This window comes from Hippocampus comes, unplaced genomic scaffold (assembly GCF_001891065.2).
Source record: "Hippocampus comes isolate QL1 unplaced genomic scaffold, H_comes_QL1_v1.1 scaffold104, whole genome shotgun sequence".
Lineage (NCBI taxonomy): Eukaryota > Metazoa > Chordata > Actinopteri > Syngnathiformes > Syngnathidae > Hippocampus > Hippocampus comes.
The window spans coordinates 3,404,339-3,419,519 of record NW_017806072.1 but is presented as its reverse complement, the minus strand read 5'-3'; the positions used below and the strand labels follow the sequence as shown (position 1 = coordinate 3,419,519).

Sequence of the window (15,181 nt, the reverse complement as noted above, 5' to 3'; positions counted from 1 at the left end):
GATAATCTTTTTACCGCTGCTTGCCTGGGGGCAACGTACATCACTCCACAATCACGTTAAGCAGCTAAGTCTTCAGCCAAAAGCAATAGGCTACAAATCCATGTAATGCGCTTGTTGCTGAGGTCAGACGGAGACAGACCTAAACTGGGGAAGAACAGTGCCCATTGTGGGTGTATGTGTGTGTTTTATCGCCCCTCCACAATGAAATCTAATTTTGAGGAGATGCACCGATTGGATTGACTCTGATAAAGTGACTAATTTTTCCACGGTTAAGCCCCCACAACCCCTCCCATCTCAGGTCTACAGGTCTAAAGTAAAGACTTTGATTATCATGTCAGTGCACGGGATCTGCATATATATATATATATATTTTTTTTTTTTTAATGCATAAAAAATACAAGGGTGGCACAGTGATCAACTGATTAGCACCTCATAGTGCAGAGGTGCAGGTTTCGATGCCAGCTCCAGCCTTCCTGTGTGGAATTTGCATGTTCTCCCCGTTCCTGCGTGGGTTTTCTCCAGGTCCTCCAGTTTCCTCCCACATTCCAAACACATGCATTATAGGTTAATTGAAGACTCGAAATTGGCCCACGGTGTGATTGTGAGTGTGAACGGTTGTTTGTCTTTGTGTGCCCTGCAATTGGCTGGCAACCAGTTCTGGGTGTTCCCCGCCTATTGCCCGAAGACAGCTGGGATTGGTTCCAGCATGCCCGCAGCCCTTGTGGGGATAAAAGGATTAGAAAATGGACGGATGGATGGATGGACTCGGGTTTGTTTTATGAAAGGTGAAGGGAAATATTGAGCTCTGCAAACAGAACATGTTTAAATATACTTAGTGCACAGTGGTGGCGTCTTGATTGATTAGGACTGACCTCAGAGTTTGACGTCACAAACTCCAAAAAATTAGCCTATAAAAAGAAGGAGGAACGCGGGGAAGGCACACTCAGACGCACATTTATTTGTACATCTTTCTTTGACTTGGAGAAGACCTAACACGAGATGCCACTTTCGAGCAGTTCCACGTCCTCGTCCAAGAGCATCCGCAGGGCAGCATCCGAGCTGGAAAGGTCGGACTCCATCACGGTAGGAATAAAGGAAACTTTCAAAACCTGTTCAAACATTTGCACAAGGGTGCGTAAAATGGGATTATTTGAAGAGGAACAGTTAAGTGTTCTTTATTGTGCGCGCAGTTTTAGATGAACATTGCGCACCGGCATTCACGATAGCGTGCGCACGTTTATGGGCGTCTATACAAGCAAATAGTTAAATAAAGACAAATTCGAAAACATAAAGAATACGCACATTTTTTTTACACGTGTTGTACAAAATTTTGTTGGGGGTCTTTCTTCAAAACACCAATTATGTTTAAATACGTTACTGTGTGCCGGCAATGTAAATTTAAAAGGGGGCAAATGGCCCCCCTTTAACCTTACAATTATAAGACTGCAAGCCTCACTCTATGACGGTTATCTACCCTAAAGAAGAGTTGTTTCTATTTGTAAGCTTTCCAGACATTTGGAATAGTTGATCATTTTTTGCGCACCAAGTAATATTTGTGTATAGTCAACATTAACTGATAAATACAGGCATCGATATGGTTGAATAATAAAAGACCACAGAGAACACATTTCCGTCTCTTTTCAAACAGTCACAGCGCTTCCTGGGACGACGGCAGAGCTTGATCGATGACGCACGGAAGGAGCGCGAGGCAGCCGCAGCTGCAGCCGAGGCTGCAGAGGCCAGCGAGCAGATCGTATTCGAAGAGGACGATGGAAGAGCCCTTGTCAACCTCTTCTTCACTTTAGCCGGCAACAAGACGCCCGTGCTTTCGAGGACTCTCAAAGTGTTTGAGGTAGGTTCCGCGTCAAATAGAGATTTTATTATTCCCCTTTCCAATGCGTTTGTATTCATTGCGAGGTCATTAACCGCGTTTCAGACATTTGAAGCAAAGATCCATCATCTGGAGACGCGGCCGTGCCGCAAGCCCAAGGACAGTCTGCAAAGCCTGGAGTACTTCGTCCGCTGTGAAGTGCACCTCTCGGACGTTAGCACTCTCATCAGCTCGATCAAAAGAAATGCAGAAGACGTCAAGACGACAAAGGAAGTCAAATGTAAGGTTCTCCTCTGCCTGTATTCAACGCAGAATATTTTGCAGAATGTTGATATAATATGCACCCCCCCCCCACCCGGCCCGTCTTTGCTTTCTGGTTTAGTGAAGGGTCAGGTGACAGCCGAAAAATTGCTTCTGTCTGCATTGACTCCTTCCGTGTTTGAAAGTTTCATTCAGGGAAATGGAAGTCTGTCAGTGACCGACGGACCTTCCATTAGTAGTGACGGACTGTTCAAACTGTTCAGAATTCCTTTCATCTTTATTCCAAGTCGCCAGTTCAAGTTGTTTCATGTGTGCCAAACGTATCGTTTGGAATTATGGCCAAAAAGTAAAATCTCAATTCCAAATGTCAAAGACTATGGTTGCTGCAAATACAACACTGCTTATCGGCAAAAGAACACCATATGTATTAGAAATGTACTGGTGGCAGCATCATGTTTTGGGGCCTTTGACGAAGTCGAGGGAATTCAAAATAACAATTTGAAATAGCAGCAGCAGCTGCAAAACCTTCTGACTTCCAGTATGAAGCAAAAACAAAAAAAGCCAGGAAAGTCCTACGAAAACAGGTGATATTCATTTTGGATGAATCAAATGCTCTTTTAATGGTGGCAGGTCTGTGCTGATCTCCAACGAATATGATTTCGAATGTGATGGGTTTATTCTGAACACAGCCACATCCCAGTATGTGCACGCTTGTGCAACCACATTATCCCCCCCCCCCCACACACACACGCACACAAAAATGATGCCCTCTTAAACTGTCATGTATTCCCCGAGAACCACGCAGCACCTCATTTGTTCTCCATCCACAACTCTTCATTGTCCATCACATTGCTTTTATTGTTACCTTATTCACAAAATCTGAATGTGTCCTTTTCTTCCAGTTCACTGGTTTCCAAAGAAAATAGCAGACTTGGATAAATGTCACCATCTGATCACTAAATTTGATCCCGACTTTGATCATGATCATCCTGTAAGTCAAGACCTAGCATGACTAATATGGGGAAATGAATGCCATTGGCCATGAAAATGAGATCAGTGTTTCTGATGAATTTGATTTGAATAGGGCTTCACAGACCCCGTCTACAGACAGAGGAGGAAAATGATTGGAGACATTGCCTTTGGATACAGACAGTAAGAGACGTCTATTGTATAACCGAATGGCTACTGCCCAGAAAACTTAAAAGATAAATTACTAAATGAACAAAAACATACGTTAGCGTTGATACTAGGTGACATCTGTCTGTCCCCAGCGGAGACCCGATTCCCAGGGTGGAATATACAGACGAGGAAATTGGCACATGGTGAGGGTTGCTGAATCTTCTTATTTTAAACCCTGTTGCAATAAAGTACATGAATGTCACAAGAGGCTCAACCGTAACGTTACCTAAGACATTCCTTTTGTTTTGCTGTCTCCGATCGTTTCCCACCGAGAGTGCAATACTGTGACTGTGGACTGTGTGATGTGTCTTTCATGGCTAATTTGGTCCATTATTTACAGATGAACGACACTATCAAAGTAGTCCATTAGAGTAGGCAGCCTGTAATTTTGAGGGGATTCTTCAGACATGGACTTCATTTTCTGCTCAGTTGTGCCAAGTGCAGGCAATGTGTTCTGAGTTGCGAAAAATTGTTAGCCACTTTGTTTGAACTTGATGTGAGTTCTAAAACAATGCTCGAAAAGAAGTCATGCGGCAACACATTACCCTAATTAGGCAAAGCCATGGTTTTACTTTGATTGTAGTGGTCAGGTCAAGGAGCCAAACGCATTCATCAAAACACAACTTTTCCAAAATAGATGTTTTTGCTGAATTACAATGGATAATGTTGATGCACTCAATTAGATTAAATGTGGCATGAGAACAAGCCTGGCTATGCTTCTGTCGTCAATGTACTGTTTTTCTTCACATTTGCCATCATACATACTGAAATGGGGTTGACTTGCCAATAAAACCAAATTGAATTTTAACACAAATCCAAATCAAGGCATTAGGCTAGGCATGTCGACTGAAAATAAATGACAACAGTGAGACTGTGTTTTTACACGGAGAAATGATACAATTCTTGATGTCCTGCCAGGAGGGAAGTCTACTCGACACTCAGGGACTTGTACGCCACGCATGCCTGCAGTGAGTACCTTGAGTCCTTCCGTCTCCTGGAAAAGCATTGTGGGTACAGTCCAAACAACATTCCCCAGCTGGAAGATGTGTCTCGCTTTCTTAAAGGTAAAAATGGAGCAGCAGATAATTAAAAAAAAACATTGCAGATGTGACACAGTATGTGATTAGTACACTTTTTTATTCCATTAACTAAACACACAGAGCGCACTGGCTTTCTGCTGCGTCCAGTGGCAGGTCTCCTCTCAGCTCGAGATTTCCTGGCCAGTTTGGCATTCCGGGTGTTTCAGTGCACCCAGTACATCCGTCATGGCTCCTCTCCTATGCATTCCCCAGAGCCGTGAGTATGCCTCTGTCATACCAACTGAACACTCTTTACCCAGAGTGCTTGAGGGTGAAAATCTGCAATCATCCCTTCCACATTTCGATTAATGTGCACAATTGTTGGTACGCCTCTGTAAATGAAGGAAAAGAACAACAAAATAAAGAAAAATAATAACACTACACAGTAAATTTTGTTGAGTACAGTTGACTCTAAAAAACTATATTTAATAAGCAATGCATGGTTGTTGATCACCACGATAAGATTTTATGTGATCTAATGTTACACACTGTGGAAGTTTCTCAATGGTGGTTTAATCTCCCTCCTTTGCTTTGACAAGAAAAAGACACAGACAATAGATTAAGCATGAGCTATGTCCACAGAAGCAGATAAAAAAAAATCACATGAAAAAGTACATTATTAATGATCAAAATGTGTTGTTTCTCTTTCCATCCAGCGACTGTGTCCATGAACTTTTAGGCCACGTCCCTATGCTGGCGGACCGCACATTTGCACAGTTTTCCCAGGTAAGGTAGTGCGCAATCCAACTGCAGTTCATTTATGACAACAGACATTGATGACAATTTGCTCCTAAATCCTAATTTTAGACCTATGTTCAAATGTGCCAAAGATAATATTCAGTTCTGGTCTGATTTCCAGGTTCCAATAGTGGATTCTACATTTTGGTTCCTTAATTTAGCCATTTAAAAATGTGTCAGACAATATTGAGCATTATTGGTGTTGAAAAGGCAGATTTTTTTATATGGAAGGCATTACAGTGCACAAGTGTTTAAAAAAACAAAAATAACAACAACAAAAAATTAACTGGTGGTGAGCCACTTTAAGCGTCTCTGTATCAAAACCTCATTGGATTATTTTCTGCAGAATCTTGGCCTGGCATCATTGGGTGCGTCAGATGAAGATATTGAGAAACTCTCCACAGTAAGAGCGACAGTGCACGTGCCTTTGTTTTGCACATACTAAATTTGTCAGACTGTAATGATTTAACTTGTTAGATAAACTCAAGTACTATAGATAATTCACTTTTCATGAAATACGTTATTTGCATGGTTCTTCTTCCAGCTGTATTGGTTCACTGTGGAGTACGGCTTGTGCAAACAAAATGGTGAAGTGAGAGCTTATGGTGCAGGACTACTTTCTTCATATGGAGAACTTGTGGTAGGTTCCAACCTCGTCTGTGTTTTGATTTTTTTTCTTGATTAAAGATGATGCAGCAATCAAATCCACCTTGTATTCATTTCCTCTCCGTGCAGCACTCGCTATCTGATGAACCGGAGACGAGGGAGTTTGATCCAGAAGCTGCAGCAGTGCAGCCCTACCAAGACCAGACCTACCAGCCCGTCTACTTCATTTCGGAGAGTTTTTCAGATGCAAAGGAGAAATTCAGGTACTGCCATCTTGCGTGGACGCAAAGCGTTTGCAAATGCACAGCTGAAGAAAGGAAGAGGAGCAGAAGAAAAAAAAAGACGCAGACAGAAGGGAGAGAAAAAGGTTATGCAAAGGCAAGGTCAGAAAACAGCCATCCAACCCCAGAGGCCACAAGCGTTTGTCGGTCAGCCAGAAGACAGCTGTTACTAATGTAGGCCCTCTCACCATAGCAAAATACTGCCGTTTTGTTTGGCAAACACATCAAATGCTGCCTTGCAAAACAAGTAGCTTTGGTGAGTGTTTTGACAGTATTTAGTCACACTCCATATGAAAATAGCAGCAGGGGAATGTTTATCCAAACAGAATTGATACGAACAAAAGTACAATGAATATCACTACATAGGAGAATATTTCTGATGTGCACATTTCATTTTCTGTATACAGGCATAGCGTGCTGTAAGGCCAAGTGAAACATTTATGCTCCACATTTCATCCACCAATCCATTTTTTTACCGCTTATCCTGCCACAGGTGAGCTGGAGCCTATTCTAGCTGACTTTTGTTTTTTTGGGGAGCATGTCAGCACAAACATCAAATTTTTCTGAGAAATCAAACAACCCTGCGATACATTTATAACAAACAAGTAGAAAAAATGATCATGACAAAAAAAAAAAAAAAAGAAAAAAGACATCCACGTGTCATCATTTGCAACCTTTTTATATATGCTGCTCAAAAACGGAGTGGGAACGAGAAAAATGATTAAATCCCAACCCCATCTCACATTTATATTACAAGTCATAAATCGTAACTTTCACTTCCCGAAGGGTTAAGTTAGATCTCTACAAGTCCTACGAATATAGGAAACACAGTAAGAAAATTGATGTGTTTTACACATGCCGATGATAAAAATAATGGTCTGCATATTTTTAAAAAACTGTAATGATTAGTAATAATGACATACAAACAATGGTAATAGAAACAAATATACCAACATGGTAAACAATAGCATACTTTAGGAAAGCCTTCATTCCCATTCACACCTATGGACACCTTGGACTCCTCAATAAACATAACATACCTGTTTTGGGGTGCAAAATGTGCACACACACAGGAAAGTCTGAGCCGAGATTCAAACCCAAACCCCTCCACCGGTCCATTCAGAGTTCAAATGCTGCTTAACCTTTATTTTTATGGCTCTCTTTATGTTAAATCAGGGCATTTGTTGCTGGTATCCACCGTCCCTTCTCAGTGAAGTTCGATCCATACACCAGCAGCATAGAAGTCCTGGACAACCCTTTGAAGATCCAAGGAAGCTTGGAAGGAGTGAAGGATGAACTGAAGATGCTAACTGATGCCCTCGGTGTTCTGTCCTGAAATTTCACTCTTTAACTTCCTGTCCTTTCACCCCACCTTGCTGTTGTTTGCTTCTTGTCTGATGTGCTCTGCAACACCGAAAGTGTGACAAGATGTGTGTGTTTGGTACCTCCACTTCTATGGAGTTTATCATGAAAATGTCATCTCCCTGTAGCTGTTCTAAAAAAGACTGCAACCATTTAAACCTCAATGTCCACATTTAAGACGATATTTCCAAAGATGTTCAGTGCCTCTCATGGTGTAGAGACAATAATGGCCATACAGTCTGTAAAAAAAAAAAAAAAAAAAAGAAGTGTCATGTTAAAAAATAAAATGAAATGTATACCAAAATCAATGATGTGTGTTTAAGAAAAGAGTATAGTTTGATTATTTTATAACCAGCAACATAATACAGTATCTAAGATGGGAAGGTGAGACTGTATGAAATAAGATCTAATTGTGTCATCTGTATCTGCTATATGAAAAATGCTGGATGCGAATTAAGTATTTTGGCTATTATTATTTAAAATTGTCAATGTCTTTTATGTGTTGCAGTGTCAATGCATGATTAAAAAAACACGCACACACACCAATATGATGAGCTGTTTGTTGATTGCTGCTTTACTATAAATCTAAATTACCTAGAAACAATGAATTCACATTTTGGGCTCATTTCTGTCTCCAACCATTCAAAACATTCATTTTCCATGCCACTTGTCTTGTCCTCATTTGGGTGCCAAGTAAGCGAGTAAGCTGCAATGTATCCCAACTGAATTTGTGCAAAACACGGTGTTTACTCTGGACAATCGCAAGGCCTATATTAAAAAAATAATTCATTTCATCTCACATGCATGTTTTTGGAACGTGGAAGGAAGCAGAAGTGCCCGAAGATAACCCATGCAAGCACAAGGCGAACATAAAAACTCCACGCAGGGGGACCTGAGCCGAGATTTGAACCTGAGACCTCTCAACTGTGATGCAGACCTGCTAGCAACTACCCTACTTTCTGTGCATTTTTTCCACATGACATTATCCGTTATCTTGTGGTTAAGCAGAGCTAACACCGAATGAAACAGTGTTAACAACAAATTTTAATCAGAGAATGTTTTATGTGTCACTAAATGTATTTTTGATGCTGAATTCCAAAATATATTTACTTTTTTTCCAGCACATCAGGTTTTTGAAATCTTTTCATTTTTTATGTGTTTAAATTTGACCTATAAAAGCTTGTGCATACAGGTTTTACCTTGCATTGTAATTTATGGCTCTGACATTTCAGTAAAAAAATCCACATGTTGCTGAACCTTAATCTTAATACAGATATATTCCGAAATATATTACCATTCATATTATTATTATTATATGATGTATTTTTATGAGCCCCCTGAAAGGTTCATACAGTACTGTATTACCTTCTTGACAACGTACTTGCATTGCAATATTTTGCCACAGGAGGGTACTGTTAACCAGTAATTTTAAGGGTATGGTCCTTCAGGGCAAAAAACGGCTTGTTGATGAACCATCCTGATACCATTCATGGGTTCTCAAAAAAAAAAAGCATAGGCAATGGAACGTAAAATTTATTAGCATCACTAATTAGTCATAAGGGTTTGTGTTCATATCAGCTGCTCCTGTTGGTCCGATCCCAAGTCATAAAGTCAGAATTGATATAGGCAGCATAACTCCAGGGGCAACCGTTGACAAACAGGGGGATGGGGGGTGAGGGGTTTCGATCAACGACCGCTCGATGACAGGGTAAGGATGACATCATGCCTACATCTTCACCTGCTGTGCTCGGCACTCTTAGATAAGTCAGTTTTGCACTTTGTGAGTGACGTCATTCCAGTTTCTTGAATTATTTTGATGAAACACAATTTAAAGGTCATATTGAGTGTTTTCCTCATTGCTTTGTTTTTCTTACCTCTCCCGTCCTTCCTCACTGGGGGGCGGTTTGGGGGTTGTTTATGTGTGTGTGTGTGTGTGTGTGTGTGTGTGTGTGTGTGTGTGTGTGTGTGTGTGTGTGTGTGTGTGTGGAGGGGGGGGGGCAATCATGAGTGATATACTCCGGGGCTCGACTTTTGGGTGCATCAATCGGTCACTGAGAGGCACTGCTGCACCACTCTCCTCCTGGCAGCGTATCACCGCTCACTGACATTTTACCCCTTGGTCAGTCAACAAAAGTTGACCTCATCAACCAGACGCACTGTTTTAACATGGCCTGCGTGCAGTGATGTGGAGACATGGGCTTCATTGACTGGATGATGCGAGGTGTCCCGTGGAGATCGTTTTTCTCTGTGCGCAAACGTTGCTGAACATGATCATAAGATGTAATCTTGCTTCAAGGTCTTTCTTTTTCCTCGTTTCTCTTCTAAAGAACTTTTGTGTAAGACATTTACGTGTTTTTTTAAACCGCGACGTGAGGAGGGGCGGAGCGAGGGGTGGAGTGTGGGTGTAAAGTGGGCGTGTTTTGGTATATAATACTTCTCCCTCAGAAGTTTGGTCTGTCGCCTCGGTCTCTGGGACAGCCTCTCACACACCATCTAACTTACCAACTGGGGAAACTAACTCACCTGCAAGCACCCGACCACCAAATCAGACAAATATTAATTTTCTTTCAGTTTTGTTATTTTTGTTTTGTGTTTAACCACTCACTGCCCACTGTCATGGAGACCCTGCGATCGAGACCCGGACACAACTCATTTTGCCACACTTGCAGGACAACGGAGGAGAGCAGAAGGAAGGTTAGCAAGAATCATCAGTAAATTTTACATATGCATTTTCTGATGACGTTTGCACGTGGACCATTAATTAAAATGAAATAACTTGAGAATATTTTAAAACATGAACGGACTGCTTATTACTTGCACAAGGTCAAGGTGCCCGTATTAATTAGGGACATTTAATGCAAAAGACAAACCGAAAGGATCAACATTTGTGCTAATTCCGTGTGCCGGCTGGTGCGGGACTTGAAGCAAAAAGCTGGTCTTATTTGCCGGCAGATAGGGGGCGGTAAGCGAGGGTCAGTTTGCTCAATAAAGGGTGAGCATGGGGAAAAAACAAATGCTGAGTCTCTCTTTTCTGATGGTTAACTATCGAACAACCGCGCTTGCAAAGTCTGGCATGTTGTGCAAGAGGTATAATGGCACTTGTCTAGCAATTTTCCTCCATAATAAGATCTTCTTCGGTGCCGAGTTGGGATTTAAAAGTGTGCAAGACAAAAAAACGGCAGATGCACCGTGTCGTCATTAATTAAATGCTTTGTCTGCAAATCCACCTTTGCCACGTGTGTATGTGTGCGGTTGCAGGTCAAGAAGATGTCTTCATCCAGCCGTTCGTTGCTCTTTGCACTGGCGCTCACCCTCTATGCGGTGGAGATGACCTCGGCGGAGACTCTGTGTGGGGGAGAGCTGGTGGACGCGCTGCAGTTTGTCTGCGAAGACAGAGGATTCTATTTCAGTACGTTTGTGCGCACGTTGGCCTTTAGTCATTTGCGTGGATGTGCGCAAAACAAACAAACAAAAAAAAGAACAAAACACCACGGTTGTTTGCATAGGTGACTGAGACCGTTTACTCCGTCTGTGTTTCTGGGCCTCGCGCATACATGGACACACGCACATGCACAAGAGAAGGGGACAGCTGTGTCTCCAGTGTTATTAGTACGATGAGCACCACAGGCCTGCGCACCGCACTGTACCTCTCATTGCAAATGAAAGTGAAGAGCCGTGAAGCCACATTCAACACAATGGGCTGCTTGTTAACCAGTAAAGTACAGTAACAGCACTCCAAGAGGCATATCTCTCACCACCAGCCTAGTATTCACAGAGCAGACCACCGTGGTCCGAAGAGTTTATTTTTTTTTTAACCCTAGATCATGAAATCTATGTGGCATAATGATGGCAAACCGTGTAAACCTTTTTGTGTTTGCATTGAGATGGGTTGTTCATCCCCAACTGTCGCGACTCACATCCATATATTGTATACCCACTAAAAAAGCTTTCACTTTTAACCGACAAGCAAAGTTTTATTACATGGCTTGTTTTTTTTTTTTTTTTAATCACAGATCACTATCCAATTTGGATGCTTTCTCCTCCCTTGTTTTTTTCTCTCCTTTCACTTCCCGCAATCAAATCTCGTCAAGTGTCTCGTGAGATTTCTCCTACATTGTGTGGAGTGCAGGACTTCACACGAGTCCTTTCTTGACCATGCACGGCGGTCCCCTGTGGAACATTCAAAACACTCACCCCTTTCACCTTCTTCTGTGGTGTTTTTCTTTCCCGTCATTACTCAGTTCCCCTTTTGATTTGCATTCGCCTTCCGTGTCTCAAGGCTCATACACTCTTGCACTGATCCCTCGGGCTGTTTTCTCTACCTCTCTGCCCCTCCTCATCCTTGTTATCGCTGCTGACTTGACAAAGGACAAGGTCACAGAGGAGTTTCCATTTTATGTATTTGCTCACCTAAGGGACAGGCTTCTCTGGCCCACGACATGGTGTTTACATGCGCACAAGAAGGGACATCCAGATAGCCCTCGTCAGATTATCTTCTGCAAACAAAAAGATTTGTTGCATTTGGTCGTAGATTTCCTGTTATCCTCTTTGCTCGGATCTGATTGTAATCCTGCAAAAACAACCTAGATTCGTTTCTGATCAAAGTCTGCGGTCCCTGCAGTAGGCCTTCTTTGCCTTACACTACCCTATGCTTCTCCTCAGGTAGGCCCACCAGCAGGGGGAACAACAGGCGCACCCAGAACCGTGGGATAGTGGAGGAGTGTTGTTTCCGTAGCTGTGACCTCAACCTTCTGGAGCAGTACTGTGCTAAACCCGCCAAGTCAGAAAGAGACGTGTCGGCCACCTCTCTACAGGTCGTACCGGTGATGCCTCCATTAAAGCAGGTATGCGTCACAGCAACAACAACACGGCGGTCTGGGAACCAGTGAAATCCTATTCCTCCCATCATGTTGTCCTCTGTTCACCTCTGCCTCACCCCTATATCCCTGACACGCTGTACAGGCTGAAATGTACGCGCAAACCGCTCTATCTTGTTAGATGGTCTAACGATAAGCAGTTCCATGCAGAGTGCTGACCATCGTGGAAATCGACCAGACAGTCTTCAGCACATTGCGATCAAGAAAGTGCATGCTCACATAGTGACTGCTGGATCCTGACCAAAAAAAAAAACACACACACAAAACAAAACCAAAAAAAAACCCCCAGTGTGTTCAAAGTCAAAGATTATTCCATTCATGCAACTTTGAGTTCTCTGAGTCTGGCATGTGTTTAGATTAAATAAAAATGAAATAGAAATAAGCCCTGACCAAGCCCTTACAGTCGCCTCAGTTGTTTAAGAGTTGTTTCACCAAGGCCACCAGAAGGCATAGTAATGGCTGCGTTCCCGACCTTTTACAATCCCTTTCTGCTTGGTCATGTTCACGTGTCAGTGACAAGCAGTTGAATGAACAGTGCCATCGTAAATCCATCGAAGAAAAGTAACAGGGCCTCTAATACGGAGGGGGAAAATGCCGATTGGGAATTAGTTTGGACATGTCCCTGGTTTGTCCGGGCGGGGAGAGTTGATGGGTACAGCCTGCTCTGAGGGCCAGCTGTTCTTAAGCTATTGAGCGACCCTCAAGTGAATGAAGGGGGATAAACACTCTTCAAGTGGCAGGACCAAAACAAGCCATTCACATGGATCACTGGCTACTGGCGCATAAATTCCAGCCCTCCTGCTTCCGTTCCTACTTGTTTCTCATTCAGTGGTACTCAGCAAAACACCTAGTATTGTTAAATTTGCAATGTTTGTATTGTTATTCGCTATGCAGCAGATTGGTCATTCAGCCGGTTGTTTGGTGAGCATCTGCATGCCCCCTCATATGTATATGAGACAAGCGCCCATCCTTTTCACAGTTTGTTAAAGAGGCCGAACTAAGCACTTGTTGACAGCTTTTCTCAGTCGAGGAAACCAAAACAAGTAGCGTTTGGAAGCCGGCCAAGGCCGTTATGACGTGCCGCATTGAGAATCACATTTGAATAGCCTCAAAATAAGCATAGCGCTTCCAATGAACTGACTCCATCTTCTCCCTTTTTCTCCTGTGTTTTTACCGGCGCGCCACGAAAGGAAGCCCAGAGGAAGCCGCATGTGCCCGTGAAGTATTCCAAATACGAGCAGTGGCAAAGGAAGGCGGCCCAGCGGCTCCGGAGGGGTGTCCCCGCCATCCTGAGAGCCAAAAAGTTCCGAAGGCAGGCGGAGAAGATGAAAGCCCAGGAGGAAGCAAGCTTCCACAGGCCCCTGATCAGCCTGCCCAGCAAACTACCACCCGTCTTGCTCACCACGAACAACTATGTCAACCACAAATGAGCCCGTTGCCAGCCCTTTGCACAGACAAGAGTTTGGAAGGACAAAAAAGCCTAGGGGATTATAGCTTTGTCTCTGACGTCATTTCTGTGGCAGTCCTCTTTGACCTCCCCTGCCCTGTCCGAGCCCACCAGTACCCCCAGCCCATTCTCATCCACTACTTCTTGACCCCCTGCCCCCTTTCTAATACCCCTCGAACCATACCGCCATCCTACGGAGCACAAACATGCCTTCACATTCTTCCTGTCTGAACTTTTTTTTTTTTTTGCGAGCTCTTTCAGTCACCGACACAAAAGGCGCAAACACAAATGATGAACAAAAAGTTAACAATTCGACTGAATGCCATTCAGGTGGACCCGTAAGCAAAAGAATAAATGGAAGAGAGCAAGAAGATGAAAGAGGTCTGTGGTTTGCAAGTGTCAAGAGGACACCCAACGGAATGGTTTTTTTTTTTTTGTGTCCTTGTGGAACTCAAAGAAATGACGAGCTTGCATGACAGTATCCATTCCACGTTTTTTTCCTGAAGCAAAAAAAAAGAAAATCTGTTCGTTTTTTCTTTTTTTTTCCTTTTTTTTTTTTTTAGTTTGCACCTCTACCTATAAAGGGACTTCCACACTGTAAGGAATTATTTTATAAAATTAGATTCCTGTTCCAGCACCTTTTGATCACAAACAAAAAGCAGAAAAGAGTCTGCAGAATTGCACATTGCCACGGATTACGTCAAAGTAAAGAAAAATATATGGCACTATTTTTTTATGAACAATGGACGCGTTGCTTCAAAAATGCCATGGTGCTAGCTTTGGGAAAGGACTCAAAGAAGAGGTTGAAAAGCACGTTTGTTTTTTTTTTCTTTGAATATATTATAACTTTCCGTTTTAAGGAAAGTGTGACTTTAAAAAAATAGGGAGAAAGAATATGGGGGAGCTCCTGACAGTGGCAAAGTCAAGGGGGAAGTGTCACTGAGAAACTATGGGGGCGATGAGGGCATCAATGCTCAAGGGAAGTGCGAGTGGCTGCTCATCACAAGGAGGACAAGAGACCCTGGCCTTGTCCCTCCTGTCTCCCGTCCCGGAGGCAGATGGACACAGGGAACATAATATGGGACACACCATGGACTGCCTGGATTGGGACAGTACAATCGTCCTGGGACAGTACTTCCTGTCTGGCTTTGCGGACTGCTCCGGCAGGAGGTATCATGGCATGGACAAGTGGGATAATTGATGATTTTATTTTAGTTTCATCTTATTGTTTCTTGCTTTCTTTTCATATCAATATTTCAATGAAAAAAAAAAGAACCCCACCCCCAGCCGTCTGTTTCTGGTACCATGACATTCCTGTTTTTCGAAGTTAGGCAATTTCATGGTTATGTTATATGATGTTACTTTTACCGTTCTTAAAAAAAAGGCACAGACATTTTGATTCAAAGGGATAAAACAGCAATAATGTCAACTAACATTTATTTTTATTGTATATCAGTAGTATTCACATGCGTTTGCCTGAAAACAAATACTTGAATATATCTATCTATACATGTATAAAT

General features: G+C 42.7%; 2 protein-coding genes across 3 annotated transcripts; both read left to right on the top strand.

Moving 5' to 3' along the window:
* The first annotated feature begins 960 nt into the window (after nucleotides 1-960).
* th (tyrosine hydroxylase) lies at nucleotides 961-7,943 on the top strand. Of its 2 annotated transcripts, none has more exons than XM_019893922.1 (13): nucleotides 961-1,083; nucleotides 1,655-1,852; nucleotides 1,937-2,111; nucleotides 2,995-3,083; nucleotides 3,177-3,244; nucleotides 3,364-3,414; nucleotides 4,190-4,335; nucleotides 4,432-4,567; nucleotides 5,007-5,076; nucleotides 5,435-5,491; nucleotides 5,633-5,728; nucleotides 5,824-5,957; nucleotides 7,152-7,943. In XM_019893922.1, the coding sequence occupies exons 1-13, from the start codon at nucleotides 1,000-1,002 to the stop codon at nucleotides 7,309-7,311; spliced, it is 1,464 nt and encodes a 487-aa protein (XP_019749481.1). In that variant the 5' UTR covers nucleotides 961-999; the 3' UTR covers nucleotides 7,312-7,943. The 2 variants fall into 2 exon arrangements, with proteins under 2 accessions (XP_019749481.1, XP_019749480.1); XM_019893921.1 differs by having other exon boundaries at nucleotides 1,649-1,852.
* Nucleotides 7,944-9,770: 1,827 nt separating this feature from the next.
* Nucleotides 9,771-15,022, top strand: igf2b (insulin-like growth factor 2b). The gene is made up of 4 exons (XM_019894287.1): nucleotides 9,771-10,031; nucleotides 10,596-10,746; nucleotides 12,000-12,181; nucleotides 13,405-15,022. The coding sequence occupies exons 1-4, from the start codon at nucleotides 9,954-9,956 to the stop codon at nucleotides 13,642-13,644; spliced, it is 651 nt and encodes a 216-aa protein (XP_019749846.1). The 5' UTR covers nucleotides 9,771-9,953; the 3' UTR covers nucleotides 13,645-15,022.
* Nucleotides 15,023-15,181: the final 159 nt, after the last annotated feature.

Excerpts from the sequence above, each read along its gene's own strand:
- igf2b (XM_019894287.1), top strand. The coding sequence starts at position 9,954 with ATGGAGACCCTGCGATCGAGACCCGGACACAACTCATTTTGCCACACT. Across the intron at positions 10,032-10,595 it reads CGGAGGAGAGCAGAAGGAAG|GTCAAGAAGATGTCTTCATC; the intron begins GTTAGCAAGAAT and ends GTGCGGTTGCAG. Across the intron at positions 12,182-13,404 it reads TGATGCCTCCATTAAAGCAG|GAAGCCCAGAGGAAGCCGCA; the intron begins GTATGCGTCACA and ends GCGCCACGAAAG.
- th (XM_019893921.1), top strand. The coding sequence starts at position 1,000 with ATGCCACTTTCGAGCAGTTCCACGTCCTCGTCCAAGAGCATCCGCAGG. Across the intron at positions 2,112-2,994 it reads GACGACAAAGGAAGTCAAAT|TTCACTGGTTTCCAAAGAAA; the intron begins GTAAGGTTCTCC and ends CTTTTCTTCCAG. Across the intron at positions 5,077-5,434 it reads CATTTGCACAGTTTTCCCAG|AATCTTGGCCTGGCATCATT; the intron begins GTAAGGTAGTGC and ends TATTTTCTGCAG.